This window comes from Camellia sinensis, chromosome 5, assembly GCF_055761805.1.
Source record: "Camellia sinensis isolate YWXY chromosome 5, ASM5576180v1, whole genome shotgun sequence".
Lineage (NCBI taxonomy): Eukaryota > Viridiplantae > Streptophyta > Magnoliopsida > Ericales > Theaceae > Camellia > Camellia sinensis.
In genome coordinates, this window is record NC_138965.1 from 146,811,712 (window position 1) to 146,828,795 (window position 17,084).

General features: G+C 37.8%; 1 protein-coding gene across 4 annotated transcripts in view; it reads left to right on the forward strand.

Annotated features, from left to right (window-relative positions):
- Window positions 1-17,084, forward strand: part of LOC114301197 (ARM repeat superfamily protein) — a 56,238-nt gene that overhangs the window by 25,051 nt on the left and 14,103 nt on the right. For all 4 annotated transcript variants that reach the window (XR_014330274.1, XM_082869969.1, XM_082869970.1 and 1 more), the window contains exons 14-28: window positions 58-121; window positions 1,616-1,764; window positions 1,979-2,106; window positions 2,186-2,243; window positions 2,487-2,584; window positions 2,974-3,058; window positions 3,221-3,286; window positions 3,361-3,420; window positions 4,396-4,482; window positions 4,569-4,755; window positions 5,970-6,013; window positions 6,101-6,232; window positions 6,328-6,459; window positions 6,552-6,604; window positions 6,699-6,747. Coding sequence is in view for 3 of the 4 variants with exons in the window: in XM_082869969.1 (XP_082726095.1) it covers window positions 58-121; window positions 1,616-1,764; window positions 1,979-2,106; window positions 2,186-2,243; window positions 2,487-2,584; window positions 2,974-3,058; window positions 3,221-3,286; window positions 3,361-3,420; window positions 4,396-4,482; window positions 4,569-4,755; window positions 5,970-6,013; window positions 6,101-6,232; window positions 6,328-6,459; window positions 6,552-6,604; window positions 6,699-6,747 (1,392 nt within the window). In the remaining variant the exon portion in view is untranslated. The remainder of the gene's footprint in view (window positions 1-57; window positions 122-1,615; window positions 1,765-1,978; window positions 2,107-2,185; window positions 2,244-2,486; window positions 2,585-2,973; window positions 3,059-3,220; window positions 3,287-3,360; window positions 3,421-4,395; window positions 4,483-4,568; window positions 4,756-5,969; window positions 6,014-6,100; window positions 6,233-6,327; window positions 6,460-6,551; window positions 6,605-6,698; window positions 6,748-17,084) is intronic.

A 17,084-nucleotide genomic window follows, 5' to 3' on the forward strand; every position in this document is an offset into this window, starting at 1 on the left:
TGTGCAAATATAAAGGAAAAAAGTAAGTCTCTGATTATTGAATGGTTAACATTTCAGGTTCAGGACACGAGTGAGGAGAGCCTGGCAGCTGTTGCTGGAATGTTTAGTAGTAAAGCTAAAGGTAATCATATATTTCAGTTCTCATTTTGTACACCAAAGTATACTCTCTTAAATTTTTTTACTGAGCTGCCTGATTTTTTTGGTATCTTATAAATGATGGAAACCTGAGTTGTGTTATCATGTAGGCAATGTGGTTCTGGCAATGACTCATCATATGTCTTTTTGTGCCTTTTTCGCTCTTTTTTCTGCTGAATTACCTTATCGGTGTTTGTCGCATTGTGCTGAAACAACTTTTGTAACTCATTTGAAGTGTGGAATCCTTAAATGCAATCATTGCAAAAGAATGGTATAAGTTGGAAATTGAAACAGGAGTAAGACTTTACACATGCAGATGAGTGTTTTCTGTCTCAAAAGATAAATCTATTCGGTGTTGATGGATAAATCTATTTGACCTATGATACTAAAAGAAAATTGTCTTATACCAAGGGTGAAGAGAATGATGTTAGATATGCTAGAAGAATTATAAGTATAAAAGTGTTTAGGTATGCGAGGGAGACAGGCAGGAGGAGGCGATAAGAATAGGTTTTGTGCTTACAAAAATGTATGTATTTTCCCTGGTTGTTAGGAGAACAATTTCACTGAAAACACTCACCCCTAAGCTAAAGAGGTGGATTGTGCTATTTTAGATTACCCAATGTGTCTGAAAAAAGGGGTGATCCAGTGCATGAGGCTCCAATTAATGCAGGGCTTGGGAGAGCTAGATTTCCCAATATTGTAAACCCCAAGGGGTTGGCTTGGTGGTCGGTCACTTAGCCTTTGGTGCTTCACGATGCATCAAGTTTGAGGTTTGACTCCCATTGAATGCTATCAACCCATTAGGGGCCACACCCGTGGGCATAGCTTGAGATTTGCCCGACCCATGTGAATGGGCTGCTTTGTGTGGGTCTTGGGATTAGTTGGATTTACCTAGATACCCCCTTATCAGAAAAAGGAAGGAAAAAAATATCTAAATTGTACACTATCCCAAGGCCTTGGCGAAAAACCTCAGTCTTTCAGAGATGCTTACCTATGTCTTTTCTTGCTATCTTGTGCAATTGGGGTTTTGAGATTATCATAAGGGCCTGCTCAGGCACTGGACAGTAGGATCCATTGACAGGAAGGCCTCCATGTATTCTAGGATTGTATAGATGAGAGTTTAGTTTCTGGATCAAGTTCAATTATGTATTTTATGTAGCAAAATCTGAATGCTCTATTCAGATGATGATCGCATAATATTTCTCTAGCAATCATGATTTATTGGGCAAAGAAAGAGCATGTCAGTTTCTATGGTCTCCAAAGATATTAATGACTTTTTTTCCCTCCATGTTGATGTGGACTCTGATATATCTTTTCTAGTATTTGAGGATGTAGAAGAGTAAGTGAAAAATATGTCTAATTTCAGAAGTACATGAATGCAAATGTTTTCGTCTAGCATTGTTAAGATTCGTAGGTGGATCAGTAGTCTGTTCGCAACCTTTGGTGGTGACACAATATGACTATTTTCTACTTTTGGCAGGGATTGAATGGAGCTTAGAGAATGATGCTTCCAATGCTGCTGTTTTGGTTGCAAGTGAAGCCCACACAATAACATTGGCTATTGAGGGTTTGCTGGGAGTTGTCTTTACTGTGGCCACTTTGACAGATGAGGCAGTGGATGCGGGAGAGGTAATTCTGTGTATGTGTAGTTTTTGTATGTTCACACATGAGCAGACAAAGATGTGTATATATACACAAATGGAAATAATGCATACAGTATTCACAGATCTGAGAATATAATTCTTCAAACATATATTTGTTCTTTTTATTTCTTCTGATCATAAAGTTGCGTGTATATGTTTAGCTTGATTCTTATTCTCAAAATGGTTGTTGGCACTATCAGCTTGAATCCCCTAGATGTGACTCTGACCCACTGGCAAAGTGTACTGGGAAAACTGCAGTTCTCTGCATGTCTATGGTTGATTCAATGTGGCTGACCATACTTGATGCATTGTCCCTGATTCTAACAAAGTACGGTGATTTTCATTCTGATGTTTATAATGGTTCTTAGGAAATTCCTATTTTGCTGTCTTACCTGCTAATTTTGAAGGTCACAAGGAGAGGCTATTGTGTTGGAAATATTAAAGGGATATCAGGCATTTACTCAGGTAACCATAATTTTGAGTCATTGACTCAAATATATATGGCTACCAATTTAAGTATCTTTTGATAATTTTAATTTCCTTTTTGAATTCTTTCAAAACTAAAAGTCCACTTTAAAGCTATTTCTCTTTCTGTGCATCTATGTTTATTGATATGCCTTATAGCTTTTTGTTCCTTTTGAATGAGCTGTATTGATATTTAACTTCAACAGTGGATGACAGTTTGTGTCATTTGTGATTATTACACAGGCATGTGGGGTTCTTCGTGCTGTAGAACCTTTAAACTCATTTTTAGCTTCCCTGTGCAAATTTACAATCAATATTCCTTCTGAACCTGTAAAGTGGAGGTACGTATATTGAGAAGCTCATTACAGCTCCTGTTTTTCCTTGGATGATTGCAATGTAGACAGATTTTGGCAAATACTATCATGACTACATTTTTTGTATGACACGCTTGTAATACAGGCTCTTGGATTTTGTTGTTTTTGTCATGAAAGAGTTGTGGCTTTCTTTCTTTTCAAGCTCCTATGGTGTGTTCCCTTTTTTGGATTGGGATGGTTTGAATTGGGACCCATTTAAACAGACCTGAATGGATGGTTTGAATTGGGACCCGTTTAAAAATTTAGGGTTTAAATTAGTGAAATTAAAAATGTGGAACATAATTAGTTTCAACTTTTCACCCTATAGCTACTTGAGAAAAGATTGAGATATTGCCTTATATTTGTGGTTTCTGCAGTGGTTTACAATCTCCTAGTGCAAAACGTTCTGAACTGTTGGTTGATCAAAGGGATAGCATTGTCCTTACTCCCAAGAATGTGCAGGTATGTTTGGCTTTACATTATAGTCTATATATATTATATGACTATTAGCATGCTTCTCTGATTCACCTATTTGTTTGATGTTACTTTACATGATTGGTTTAGTTAACAACATAAGGTTATCTTACTTTCCGAATTCTCATTTAACTGCTCTTGTGAAGTCAGGCCTTAAGGACTCTCTTCAATGTTGCTCATCGATTGCACAATGTTTTGGGCCCTTCTTGGGTTTTGGTAGGTCAGACTGTTTTCATTTCCATATCAAATCAATGAAGCTTGTTTATAACTCAGCTTCCAAAAATATGTAGGTTTTGGAAACTCTAGCAGCTTTGGACCGAGCAATCCATTCTCCACATGCCACTACTCAGGTGTTTTGTAATATCCTTCTTTAAATGTTTATTCAACAAATTAAAACTAGTTTCATAGTATATCATAGTTTAGAGTTTTTCATACTTCCTTTATACATAATTTGTTCATTGATTTCGTGTTTCCTGACGAAGATTTGACAGTAATGATTTTTTTCACTCTAATTTTTGATGATAAAGTGTTAATTATATGTTCCTTAATATAAACCTTTAGACATATTACTGGTAATTTGAAGTAGATGACCTATGCGTTTATCCACTTTGACTAGTCAATATTAGTGCATTAGTATGCCATTCAAGTAACTAAACCAAACCAAACTAAATTAAGCCTTGTGTCCCAATTAGGTGGGCTTGGCGACATGAATCATTTTTCACTAGTCCGCTCTATCCAGGGTTTAGGGTTTAGGGAAAAAATGTTAATGGGTGTGTCTTTCACTTTTTTATTCCTTTTATTTATTTATTTTTTTGTGTTTATTTATTTTATTTCTTATCATTCTCTTTTCTTTTTCTTTGTTTTGTTATGCCATTTGTAGCCTTGAATTCATGAACATAAAGTTTGTTATTGGGCCCTTCACCCTTTGGCTTACTGGTTAGGAAATCAATTGGAGAGAACATGTATAATATTGTGAAGGAAAGAAGAGGGCCGTGTCACTATTTGCCATGCATGTGTCAAATTGAAGCACTTATCTCTATTTAGGTGTCAGAGATTGTCTAGTTTGTGGTGACACTTATCTGCTACATTTCCATAAGTCAAGAGTTCTTAATTTCACTGCAAAGACATAATTTTGCAACTTTTATGGAGCCGGTGACTAAAATGAGGGAATGAACTGCAAACATGAATGTCGAATATAAAAAATGACAACTTGAGTAATTTCAATTTCTTCTTATACTATATTTTTATTTTTTTATTATCTTGCTTTATTTTATACAGAGTGTTTGATGAACATTTATGAAACTGTTGTATATGTACACCTGTAGGAGGTCTCAACTGGTGTCTCAAAGCTTACAAGAGAATCATCTGGTCAATACAGTGACTTCAGCATCCTCTCTTCCTTGAATTCTCAGGTGTGTTTTATTTTATTTTTCTAATCTTTTCCTTCTGTTATTCAGAAACTGCATGCCCTAACCCATGTTCTTCTTCTACTGTGAAGCTGTTTGAGAGCTCAGCATTGATGAACATATCTGCAGTTAAATCACTTCTTTCTGCACTATGTCAGTTGTCACATCAATGTGTGACAGAAACTGTAAGTGGTTTTGGACAAGTATCAAGTCAAAAAATTGGAAGCATCAGTTTTTCGGTGGAGAGAATGATATCCATCCTTGTCAATAATCTTCACAGTAAGGAATGAGTTTGCATGAATTTCTTATGGATAGCTTTGTTTTTATTTTGCTTTCCTCTTCTTTTCATTATGAGTCTTATCCGCAATTTTGCACTTGTATTTTCAAGAAATTATATTAAGTTATTTTAATGTAAAATATATAATTTAGGTGGATTAGTTAAATTATTTTTTTAAATTCTCTAAAATTTGATTAAGATATGTATGCTAATACCCAAATGTTATATATTTCTTGATTGGATTAAATTTGTATTTCCAGTAGGTCATCCAACTCTCTACTATGTGTTGTGTAGAATTGATGGGATTTGGGTTTGAACTCCAATCTTGGCATGCAGTAGATATGCGTTTAAGAATTTAGTGCTTCCCGTAGGCTTTATGAATTATACTTGGGGTTCTCAGAGATATCTTGTTTTATTGCACACCGTAAACTATTATTATTGTGTCATTCTTGTTTTTAGATTTTTAAGATAATATTTCTGTTGTTTGATGTTGGTTGTTTGCTATATTTGGTGCATACCCTGGGCATAGTTCGATGCTGGTGCTACCTATTTTTGTCTAAATAAGAAGTTTTTTCTTATTTTGAGCAGTGAAGTTGGTAATTTTATGTATAAAATTATTCACATTTTGCCATGAAATAGGAGAGTATTTCAATGTAATTTATATCCTGTCTTTCTCCCATTTCGGGGGAGAAAGAGGGAAGGGGATTTCCTTTGCCAAGGAGATAATCAATCGACTACCTGATTGGTTTTGAAGATGTTGACTATCTGATCAGATATATAAATTCAGGCATTTGAAAAAATTGTACTTGTCTGTGTTTTAATTGCACATGAGCATCATATTGGGAAGTAATTAAAAGGTTCTGCCCTTGTCAGCATCTAATAATCTTTGTGAGCATGCTGCCTTGCCATAAGGACCATTAATAAAGGCATCATTATCTCTTGAGAAACTGGAGAAGTAAATGTCTGGTGGGAATACTTTTGGCACATGCCCGTGTGTCTGCTTGTAGGATTCTGTGCTAAAATGGGTTATTTAACTTTAGTGCTAAAAAATGGGTTATTTGCTAGATAATATTCTTGATGGATCTTATTATAGTAACGTATGATAACTCAGAAACTGGATTTGTAATTTTATGCATTTGAAATATGGAATTTTCATATTTTCTTGAGATACAATATAATCTTTTGCTTCATTGTACGTTCGTCTACTGTGTTATAGGGGTGGAGCCTTTATGGGATCAAGTTGTTGGACATTTTCTTGAGGTGGTTTCAAATATTATTCCCATAAATTATCACATATAATGCTTACACCTTTTTCTTGCTTTTTAACATCATTAAGCTATTTTACAGCTTGCTGATAATGCTAATCAGAACTTAAGAAATATGGCACTTGATGCATTGGACCAATCAATTTGTGCTGTTTTGGGTTCAGATCAGTTTCAGGAAAATGCGGCATCCAGACTACATGGCACATCTCGTGAAGTGAGAATTGTCATCTTTTTTTTTTGCTTTTTTGATTGACAGCCCCATAGTGCTTTTTTAAATGCATGGACACCTCTCTCTGTCTCTCTCTCTAGATGGAAGCCTTGCATGCAGAGTTGAGATCACTTGAGTGTGCTGTCGTATCTCCATTAAGAGTTCTCTACGTTTCAAATCAAAGCATCGATGTTCGTGCTGGATCTCTAAAGATTCTTCTGCATGTTTTGGAGGTAAATTGTTACATGTTGGGAATAATTTTATACTAATGATCTTTATCTCTTGATTTTTTAACTTTCCTCTTTTTTGTTCTAAATTATTTCAGAGGCATGGAGAGAATTTGCATTACAGCTGGCCAAATATTCTTGAGATGTTGAGGTTCACCTTCTACTGACCATATATGCTTTCAGTTACCTTCTGTGCTTTTTGTTCTGGTTTAGACTGAGCCATTCCATTTGACTTTATTTGTAAGGTCTGTAGCTGATGCATCAGAGAAGGATCTTGTCACACTGGGATTCCAGGTTAGAAAAGCAAATACATTACTTTGTATTTTCCATCAGTAATACAATATTGCTGCTGATCTTACGTGTATGGTATACTAATTTTCATGCTATTTTAACAAAAATACGTAATTTGTCATGAAAATGCCTATACCATTGGTTTAATTTTATAATGGGATAAGTTGTGCTGTCATGCACTTATTTGCAGTACTTAGCATGAGAACACAAGAACTGTCGATGCTAAAAAAAAAGAACACGAGCTGTTGCTAATTGATTAGTGTCAAGTATAGATGAAGAAGAAGAAGAAGAAGAAGAAGAAGAAGAAGAAGAAGAAGAATGAGAGACGAGAGAAACAGCTGCTGTGTATTCACTATCATAAAATATTAGGGCTCTTACACATGTATTTATAATATAAGACTAAATGACATATCTACCCATACTAACACTTGACACTTCCCCTCAAGTTGGTGCAAATATGTTTCTCGTGCCCAACTTGCAACAAAATGGATGAAAGACCTTACTACTAAGATCTTTGGTAAATACATCAGCCAATTGATCGTCCGACTTTACAAAAGGCATATATATCAAAACTTTATTCAATTTCTCCTTAATAAAGTGTCGGTCAATCTCAATATGCTTGGCCTTATCATGTTGAACATGATTGTGAGCAATACTGATGGCAGCTTTGTTATCAGAGTACAGAGTCATCGGATCACCGTAAACAATTCCTATATCACTCAACAAGGACTGAGGCCACATGAGTTCACAAGTACCATGCGCCATAGCTCAATATTCTGGCTCTGCACTAGCCCGAGACACCACTGTCTGTTTCTTACTACGCCAAGTGACTAAATTTCCCCCTATAAAGCGCAGTTACTAGATGTAGACCTTCGGTCATCTATAGAACCTGCCCAATCTGCATCTATAAATGCCTCCAAACTCAAGTGACCATGATTAGAAAACAAAATCCCTTTGTCTGTGGTTGATTTAAGATGTCTCAAAATGCGATACACAGCCTCCAAATGTGGTGCGCGAGGATCATGCATAAACTGACTTACTATCCCAACTACATAGCCAATATCCGGTCGAGTATGAGATAGGTATATAAGCCGTCCCACGGGTCTTTAGTACCTATCCTTCTCCACTGAGTTACCAATACCACTGCAAAAATGATGATTAACCTCAATAGGTTAATCGGCCAGTTTACAGCCTAACATGCATGTTTCTTTAAGAAGATCTAGAATGTACTTCCTTTGAGAAATAAAGATGCCTTTGTCAGACCTGGCAACTTCAATCCCAAGAAAGTACCTCAACGGGCCAAAATCTTTGATCTCAAACTCCTTGGCCAACTGCATCTTCAGATGTGTCACATCCTTATCATTCCTTGTCACATTTATATCATCCACATACAATAAGCACGATTACCTTATTTGCATTGCATTTGACAAACATAGTATGATCTGCATTGCTTTGCTTATACCCAAACCTCAACATTACTTTCAGAAATCTGTCAAACCAAGCCCAAGGAGACTGTTTCAAACCATATAAAGCTTTCTTCAACCTGCAGATTTTTCCAACTGTAGCTTGAGAGGAGAATCCTAGTGGCACATCCATATAAACCTCCTCCTCTAAATCTTCATGAAGAAGTGCATTCTTCACATCTAGTTGTTGTAAAGGCCACCCCAGGTTAGCTGCACATGAGAAAAGGGCTCGAATGGAATTCATCTTTTTAACAGGAGCAAAGGTTTCTTGATAATCAATTCCATATGTCTGGGTAAATCCCTTGGCCACTAGTCTTGCTTTGTATCGTTCAATTGTTCCATCGGCCTTCTGCTTAATGGTAAACACCCACTATGGCTTGCATCTCTTCTACCATAGTTCCTTTCCACTTAGGATCATTAATCGCTTCTTTCCAACCCTGTAGGATACACACAGAACACAGAGATGAAACAAAAACACAATATACAAGAGACAATGAATCATAGGACACAAATTTAGAAATAAGGTGTTGAGTACAAGTCCTAACCCCCTTTCTAAGAGCAATAGAAAGACTCAAATCATCAACAACAAGACTATCAACTACTGGTGAAGAAATAGAATGCAATGCATTACCTATAGAATCAGTGGAAACAGGATCTGGAACTAGCACAAGGAGCGATGACTGACTTGGTGGCAGACGGGATGGCTTCTCTTTCTAACGCCGTGAATAAGTCTTAAGATCAACCCTGTCCAAACGGCCTCCAATGTCAGGCTCACCATCAAAACCATTCTCAAGCCCCCCCCCCCCTCCCCACCACAAATAACAGCCCACTGACGAGGAATAAAAAAGGATAACTCATGCTGATATGATGCCTCATCCGCAATCTAATCCATCTCACTCTTCCCCTGAGGAGATGGCGGAGAAGAAGTAAAAAAAGATTCAGATTCACGGAAGATGACATCCATACTAACATACAATTTATGAGTGTGAGGATTATAGCATTTGTGACCCTTTTGAGTTGTAGAATAGCCAAGAAATGCGCAACGCACAGCTTTTCCCACAAGTACGAGGTTACAAATGAACAATACAAATATACCCAAAAACTCAAGGAGGAAGAAAAACATGGGATAAGTCACAAGAAAAAGTGCAAAAGGAATTTGGAATTGGAGGACACTTGAAGGCATACGGTTGATAAGGTAAGTAGTAGTGAGAACAGCATCATCCCAAAAAGACTTAGGGACATTCATGGTAAACAAGAGCGCGAGCGAGCGAGCAACTTCAAGGAGATGGCTGTTCTTGCGTTCGGCAACGCCATTCTGCTGAGGGGTGCCAACACAACTAGTTTGGTAAAGAATGCCATGCTCCTCAAGATATGTCCAAAAATCACCATCAATGTACTCAGTCCCATTATCACTGTGAAGAATTTTAATAGTAGCATGAAAGAGATTGGTCACCATTTGATGAAAAAGGCTAAAACAAGAAAAAAAAAAAAAAAACTTCACTTTTAGTTCGAAGTAGGTAAACTCAAGTCACACGGGAATAACAATCAATAAAAGTGACAAACCAACGATACCCAGAAGTAGACTCCATAGGGAAAGGTCCCCACACATCAGTATAAACAAGTATAAAAGGAAAAATACTTCTTTTATTAACTGAAGGATAACAAGTACGTTCATGCTTAGCAAGTTCACAAGCGTCACAAACAAAATTATTCCTAGAACAATCTCAAACTAAAGAAGGAAAAAGCCTTTCTAAAATACTAAAGGACAGATGACCCAAACGACAATGCCACTGATGAAGAAGGTGAAGAGAAGAGCCAGTAGTGCACTGAAGAGCTTGAGTGGTGGACAACGGTAATGTAGGAGGAACAACATCCAGAAAGTACGGTCCGCCATGTGCTCTACCACTGCTAATTGTTTTCTCCGTAGCTAGTTCCTGAAAAACACAATGAATAGGAAAAAATGTCACGGAGCAGTTTAGAGAAGTGGTAAGGCTGCTTACAGAAAGTAAATTGGTAGAAAAATTAGGAACATGAAGTCCAAAAGAAGGAGAATGTAAAGATAAGCAATGAATCGAACGCTTGCCGGAGATAGAAGATAAGGTGCCATCAGCCACTCTAACTTATCCCACCCAGAACAAGGAGAATAAGTAGAAAAAAGATTAGAGGCACCTGTCACGTGGTCAATAGCACCAGAATCAATAATCTAAGAAGGCAACGAGAATGTACTAAGAGCACTAGCAGGAATACTTTTGTGGACAAAATTGGATAAAGCAGAAGTCAAAGGAATTGTGGTAGATGGAGAATCAAGCCAAGCCATCAAACGCCGGAGAGTGTGTAACTCATCCTTGGAAGGAGTACTGGGCTCACAAGGAGTACTAGGAGCAATCTCAGACACATAGGCTTGTGGACGAGTCGTACTGCCACGGCCCTGGCCCTAAGTAAGGCAACTATTCAATTTCCAACAATGCTCATGATCATGTCGGTCTTTCCCACAATAATCACACTTCAAACGATCCCGATCAACCATGGTACCCTTATTGCCAAACTGAAATGGACTAGGTTTAGGATCACGAGTGGGAAAAGCAACAACCAAAGCAGACCGATCCTGAATAGGGGAATGGACCATAGCACTCCACCAACTTTCCTCTTGCTGAACAAGAGCATAGGCCTCACTTAAGGTGGGAAAAGGAGGGCAACCCAACACTTGAACGCAAATATGATCATACTCCAAAGTAAGGCCAGCAAGGAAGTCATACACATGCTCCTTCTCGACAGTTTGCTGCCATCCAGTTATACAGGACTGATTTGAAGAGAAGGACTATCATTAAGAATCACACGATGTTGCCCACTTTCCATAGTGACCATAGGGTCCTTATTCTCACCCTTAGCCATTGAAAAATAAAAGAACCACACAACGGAGACAACCCAACAATCACAGAAGCAGCAAACAAACAGAAACAAGTCCAAAAACCAGACTAAGGAACGGTACATTACCTGTAGAGCCAAAAAACAGAGCAGAACCCAAGCAAACACTATCTGGAAGGCACCAGTACGAGCCAAATCAATCATACAAGGTGAGAAGTCTCACAAAAACTGCAAAACAACAGCTAGGGCTAGGAATGCTCCAGTCGGCTCCCAAGGAATAGCGAGGAAGAGGAAAAATCAACCGAAAGGCTTACACTCACTAGTTTCCAGAAAAATCACCCATTTTTATAAAAAATAAGGAAATTTTTTGAAAAACACTCAAATAATGAGAAGAAAATTAAAATAAAATTATAGGACTTATTTTCGGCCTTAGTTGATCATGGTAGAATTTTTTTATTTTTTTATTTTCATAGAATCTGGGAGGGAAAAAACAAAGGAATACGAACAAGAACAAAGAAATCTTCAAGGAGGAAGATATTGCTCTGATAACGTGTCAAGTGTAGATGAAGATGAAGAACAAGAAGAATGAGAGACGAGAGAAACAGCTACTGTGTATTCATTATCATAAAATATTAGGGCTCTTACACATGTATTTATAATATAAGACTAAACTAAACTAAATGACATATCTACCCATACTAACACTTAACAATTAGCATCAACATTGGCAAAACCTAAACATCATGTTTCATTTTTTGGAGCTTTGTAATTTAATTCTACCAATTGTGGTGTGAAACATAACTAAGATTACATCTTGACCGCATCTTCGTCGTTGATAGCTCTGTTTATGTGTATGTATCTATCCGATTAAAAGATGCCAGCGATTTCTTTTTTTCTAATTCTGTGTCAACAATTTGATAATGACAAAGATGAAACCAGACATGTCCTGTATGCATTATTGTATTTCTCTACTTTTGTTCTTGGTTTCTTTCTTCTTCTTGTTATTCTCTGTTCTTTTTTCCCCCTTTAGCCTTATATTCTTTACATGTACTAGAACTTCTCTATTGGATGCTTGGATTGTGGCATTAATTCTTCCTTTCGATTTCTTTCTTTTTCTTTCTCTCTTTCTTTTTTTCGTTTAAGTGGAAACATATCATTAAATGGGCCGAAACAAATAGTTATCCTGTTGATTGAAGAGTGTCTTTTTTCCTCTTTTAGTCCATCCAGTCCATGGAAACCTATTTGAAAATTCTTAAGCATGAGAGCAAACCTAGGAGTGATTTTAAACAAAGATAGTGTCAATCTATAAGAATAAAGGAGATTTCTAGAATTGCAACAACTATAGAGGAATCAAGCTAATGTGTCATATAATGAAAGTGTGGGAGAGGGTGCTGGGACGCCGATTGCGAGATATAACAGCGGTGTCAGAGAATCAATTTGAATTTATGCCTGGCAGGTCAACAATGGAAGCGATCTATCTTTTGAGGAGAGTAGTAGAAAAATATAGAAAAAAAAAAAAATAGACATTCATATGGTGTTTATCAACCTTAAGAAAGCATATGGTAGAGTATCCCAAGATATAATATAGTGGGTGTTAGAGAAAAAAAGGGTGACAAAAGATTACATTGATGTGATTAGGGACATATATGAAGGCATGGTGACCACTATTAGATCACCTGCTGAAGAGACAAATGAATTTCCTATCACTATAAGGTTATACCAAGGATCTACCTTAAGTCCTTATCTTTTTGCTTTAATTATGGATGAGTTAACGAGACATATTCAGGATGATGTGCCATGGTGTATGCTTTTTGCAGACGATATCGTGCTAGTGGATGAGACTAGAGAAGGAGTTAACACAAAGTTGGAGATTTGAAAAAAAGCTCTTGAATCTAAAGCATTCCGGATAAGCAGAATTAAGACAGTACATGGAGTGTAAATTTAGTAACAGTAATAATGAAAGCAGAGGAGAAGTGAAGATTGAGAACTAAGAACTGCCTAAGATTGAACATTTTCGTTATTTAGGGTCGATTATCACAACAGTGGGGGAGATTGATGCGGATGTGGCCCATAGGATTAAGGCGGGGTGGTGTAAGTGGAGAAGTGCATCTGGGGTACTGTGCAATAAACGAATACCCGCTAAACTAAAAGGTAAGTTCTATAGAACGGTTATTAGACCAGCAATGTTGTATGGGACGAAGTGTTGGACAACCAAGAAACAACATGTAGATAAGATGAGTGTAACTGAGATGAGGATGCTAAGGTGGATGTGTGGCAAGACTAGACAAGACAGAATTAGAAATGAGTGTATTCAAGAATGGGTAGGAGTAACACCGATGGAAGATAAGTTGAGAGAGAATCGACTGAGATGGTTTGGCCATATTCAACGGAGACCAACAGAGGCAGTAGTGAAGAGATGCTATGCTGTAACGGTAAATGGAAGTGTTAGGGGACGGGGTAGGCCTAGATTAACGTTGGCTAGTGTTGTAAATAAAGATATGAATCTACTTAATTTGACTAATGAAATGGCCTTTGATAGGGTCACATGGAGAAGGAGGATTCATGTAGCCGACCCTATTTGATGGGATTTAAGGCTTGCTTTGGTTTGGTTTGGTTTGGTTTGGTTTTGGTTTTGGAGACATTAGAACAAGCTAGCTGAACAAGGGTAATTCTCCGTCCTAAAGAAATTAGGGCCTCCTTCAACCAAGCTACTCTCTCATTAACAATGGGGTCCAAAAATCCACTTCAAAAAAAATTTCCCCAAGTAGGAAATGTAAGTTTAGAGAAGAGAGAGAAAGATAGGGAATAGGTTAGACCTCATCCCCTTTTATATTGATAATAATGAGTATTTATAGGAGTGCCATAAGGCATAAATTGGGTCAGCCCATTACATCAATCAAGGGATAAATAAAATAAAATAAGAGTAAAATATAACAAATATTCTTTTCTATTCTAACACTTCCTCTTAAGTTGGTGCAAAGATATCTCTCATACCTAACTTGTTAAGAATGCCATGAACTGGTTTTCTTCCTATACTTTTGGTGAGAACATTTACTAGTTGGTCCCCAGTCTTCACAAATGGAATACATATGGTACCACTAGTAAGTTTTTCCTTGATGAAATGCCTATCAATTTCCACATGCTTAGTGCTGTCATGTTGAACTGGATTATGAGCTATGTTGATTGCGGTTTTGTTGTCACAGTACAATCTCATGAAATCTGACTAATGGATCCCCAAGTCTCCTAATAATAGTCTAATCCATAGCAACTCACATACACCCTAAGCCAAAGCCCTGAAATCTGCCTCGGCACTAGATCTAGCAACCACATTCTGTTTCTTACTTCGCCACGTGACTAGGTTGCCTCTAACAAATGTGCAACATCCAAAAGTTGATCGTCTGTCAGTTACTGATCCAGCCCAATCCGCATCAGTGAATGCGTCCACATTGAGATGTCCATGTTTTGAGAAATAGAGACCCTTTCCAGGAGAAGCCTTCAGGTATCTCAAGATTCTCATAACTACCTCTAAGTGGGAATTTATCGGAGCATGCATAAACTGGCTAACCATGCTCACTGCAATGGCAATGTCTGGACGTGAGTGAGATAAGTATATGAGCTTACCTACTACCCTCTGATATCTCCCCGTCCACTGGATCTCCCCTTTGATCCTCACTTAGTTTCTGGCTTGGTTCTAGAGGTGTATCACATGGTCTACCTCCAAGCATTCCAGTTTCCTTTAGCAAGTCAAGTACATACTTCCTCTGGCATGTGAAGATGCCATCCTTGGACCGAACTACCTCAATGTCCAAAAAATACTTCAAATTGCCCAAGTCTTTGATTTCAAACTCCTTGGTTAAGTATTCCTTCAACCGAGGAATCTGCTCAACATCATCTCCTGTCAAAACAATATCAACATAGACAATAAGAGTTGTGGTCTTAGCAAATAAGGAGTGTTTCACAAATAAGGTGTGATCATCTTGACTCTGCTTGAACCCATATCTCAGCATAGCTTGAGCAAACCTTTCAAACCAAGCCCTAGGGGATTGCTTTAGCCCATAAAGTGACTTCTGGAGCCTGCACACCTTACCTTTGAACCTAGTATCCTCAAAACCAGGGGGAATATCCATATAGACCTCTTCTTCTAGGTCTCCATGAAGGAAAGCATTCTTCACATCAAACTGATGAAGTGGCCAATCTAGATTTGCGGCAAGAGAGAGTAGTATTCTCACAGAGTTCATCTTAGCAACCGGTGCAAATGTCTCCTAGTAATATACCTCATAATCTAAGTAAAACCCTCAGCAACCAATCTTACTCTGTACCGTTCTATGGAACCATCTACTTTGTGTTTTACAGTGTACACCCACTTACACCCAATTGGATTTTTGCCTCTAGGTAACTTCACTAACTCTCAAGTGTCATTCTTGCTGAGAGCTCTCATCTCCTCCATCATGGCATATTTTCATTCAGGAATAATAAAAGCCTCTTGAAAATTGTTAGGCAAACTCACAGAAGAAATCTTAGACAGAAAGGCTTTATATGAGGGAGACAGATTAGAATAAGAGACATGATTGGTAATAAGATGCTGAGTACATGACCTAACCCCTTTCTATTTGCAATGGGAACATCAAGATCTGAAAACTAAGGAATGGGAACACTAGGATCAGAATTAACTGGACTCTCAAAAGAGGGGGGTGACTCTGGACACTCATCCGAGGAAGCAGTTGGCAGTAGAGGAAGGAAAGTAGTCTCTTGCATCCAGATGACTTTTTGTCTGTCCTGGTCTCTAACATACACTTTGCATGTTTCAATAACTGCTGGCTCATCATCCTTTATCTGTTCAACCACTGGCAGAAGTGGAACAGGAATCTCTTCACACTAAGATTCCCCCTAAAGGGAGGACTGGGACACTGGAGAGGGTAGAAAATAAGACCGAGACTCGAAAAAGATGACATACATGGAGACAAACCATTTGCGAGTGGAAGGATGATAACCCACGAAAACACACTTGAGAGACCTAGGATCCAATTTATCAAGAATGGGTGAATGATTATGGACAAAATAAACACAACCAAAGGTCTTAGAGGAAAGAGAGAACCCAGAAGAGATGGATCCGAACAGAACTTGAAGAGGTGTTTGCTTTTGAAGAACTTTGGTAGGAAGACGATTAATCAAATAAGCGGCAGTGAGAACCGCTTTCCCTTAATAGGATCCAGGAATAAGCATTTCAAAGTATAGACAACGGGCCACATCAAGGAGATGACGATTTTTTCTTTCAGCAACACTATTTTGTTAAGGGGTATTAGTGCAGAAAGTTTGATGAATAATGCCATGAGTGACGAAATAACTGGCAAGACCAAAATCAAGATATTCCCCCCATTATTAGAACGCAAAATTTTGACAACCACCCCAAACTGAGTGCAAATCATTTTATGAAAGGTTTGAAACATTTTTATCTTTCATTAGATAGACCCAAGTGGCCCTAGAACAGTAAATGGAACTGAACTTTTATTAATAGAAGGAGCAAAAGAAGCTCGGTGTTGTTTCCCAAGTTGACAAGACTCATATTGAAAATTAGACACACTATTATTCTCAAAAACAAAAGGAAATAAATGTTTAAGTAGTAAAAAAGAGGGATATCCTAAACGACGGTGCCACAGCCAAAGATCTTCCTTGGTGGATGGTAGCTGAATAGATGAGTGAATCAGCCTGTCTGTCTGGTCGAGAATGTAGGACCATGTTCCTCTCTACTGCTGCCCATCTCCTTCCTCGTGATAAGGTCCTGGAAAAGACAACTATCAGGAAAAAACGTCACGCTACAATTCAAATCCTGAGTAATAAGACTCAAAGATAAAAGATTAACACTAAAATTAAGATTATAGAGGACAGAGGATAAAGTAAGGGAAGAGGTAACATGAATTAAACCTTTTCCGGATACAGACGACATAATACCATCAGCAATATACACTTTTTCTTGACCTAAAGAGGGTTTATACTCTGAGAATAAATTAGAAG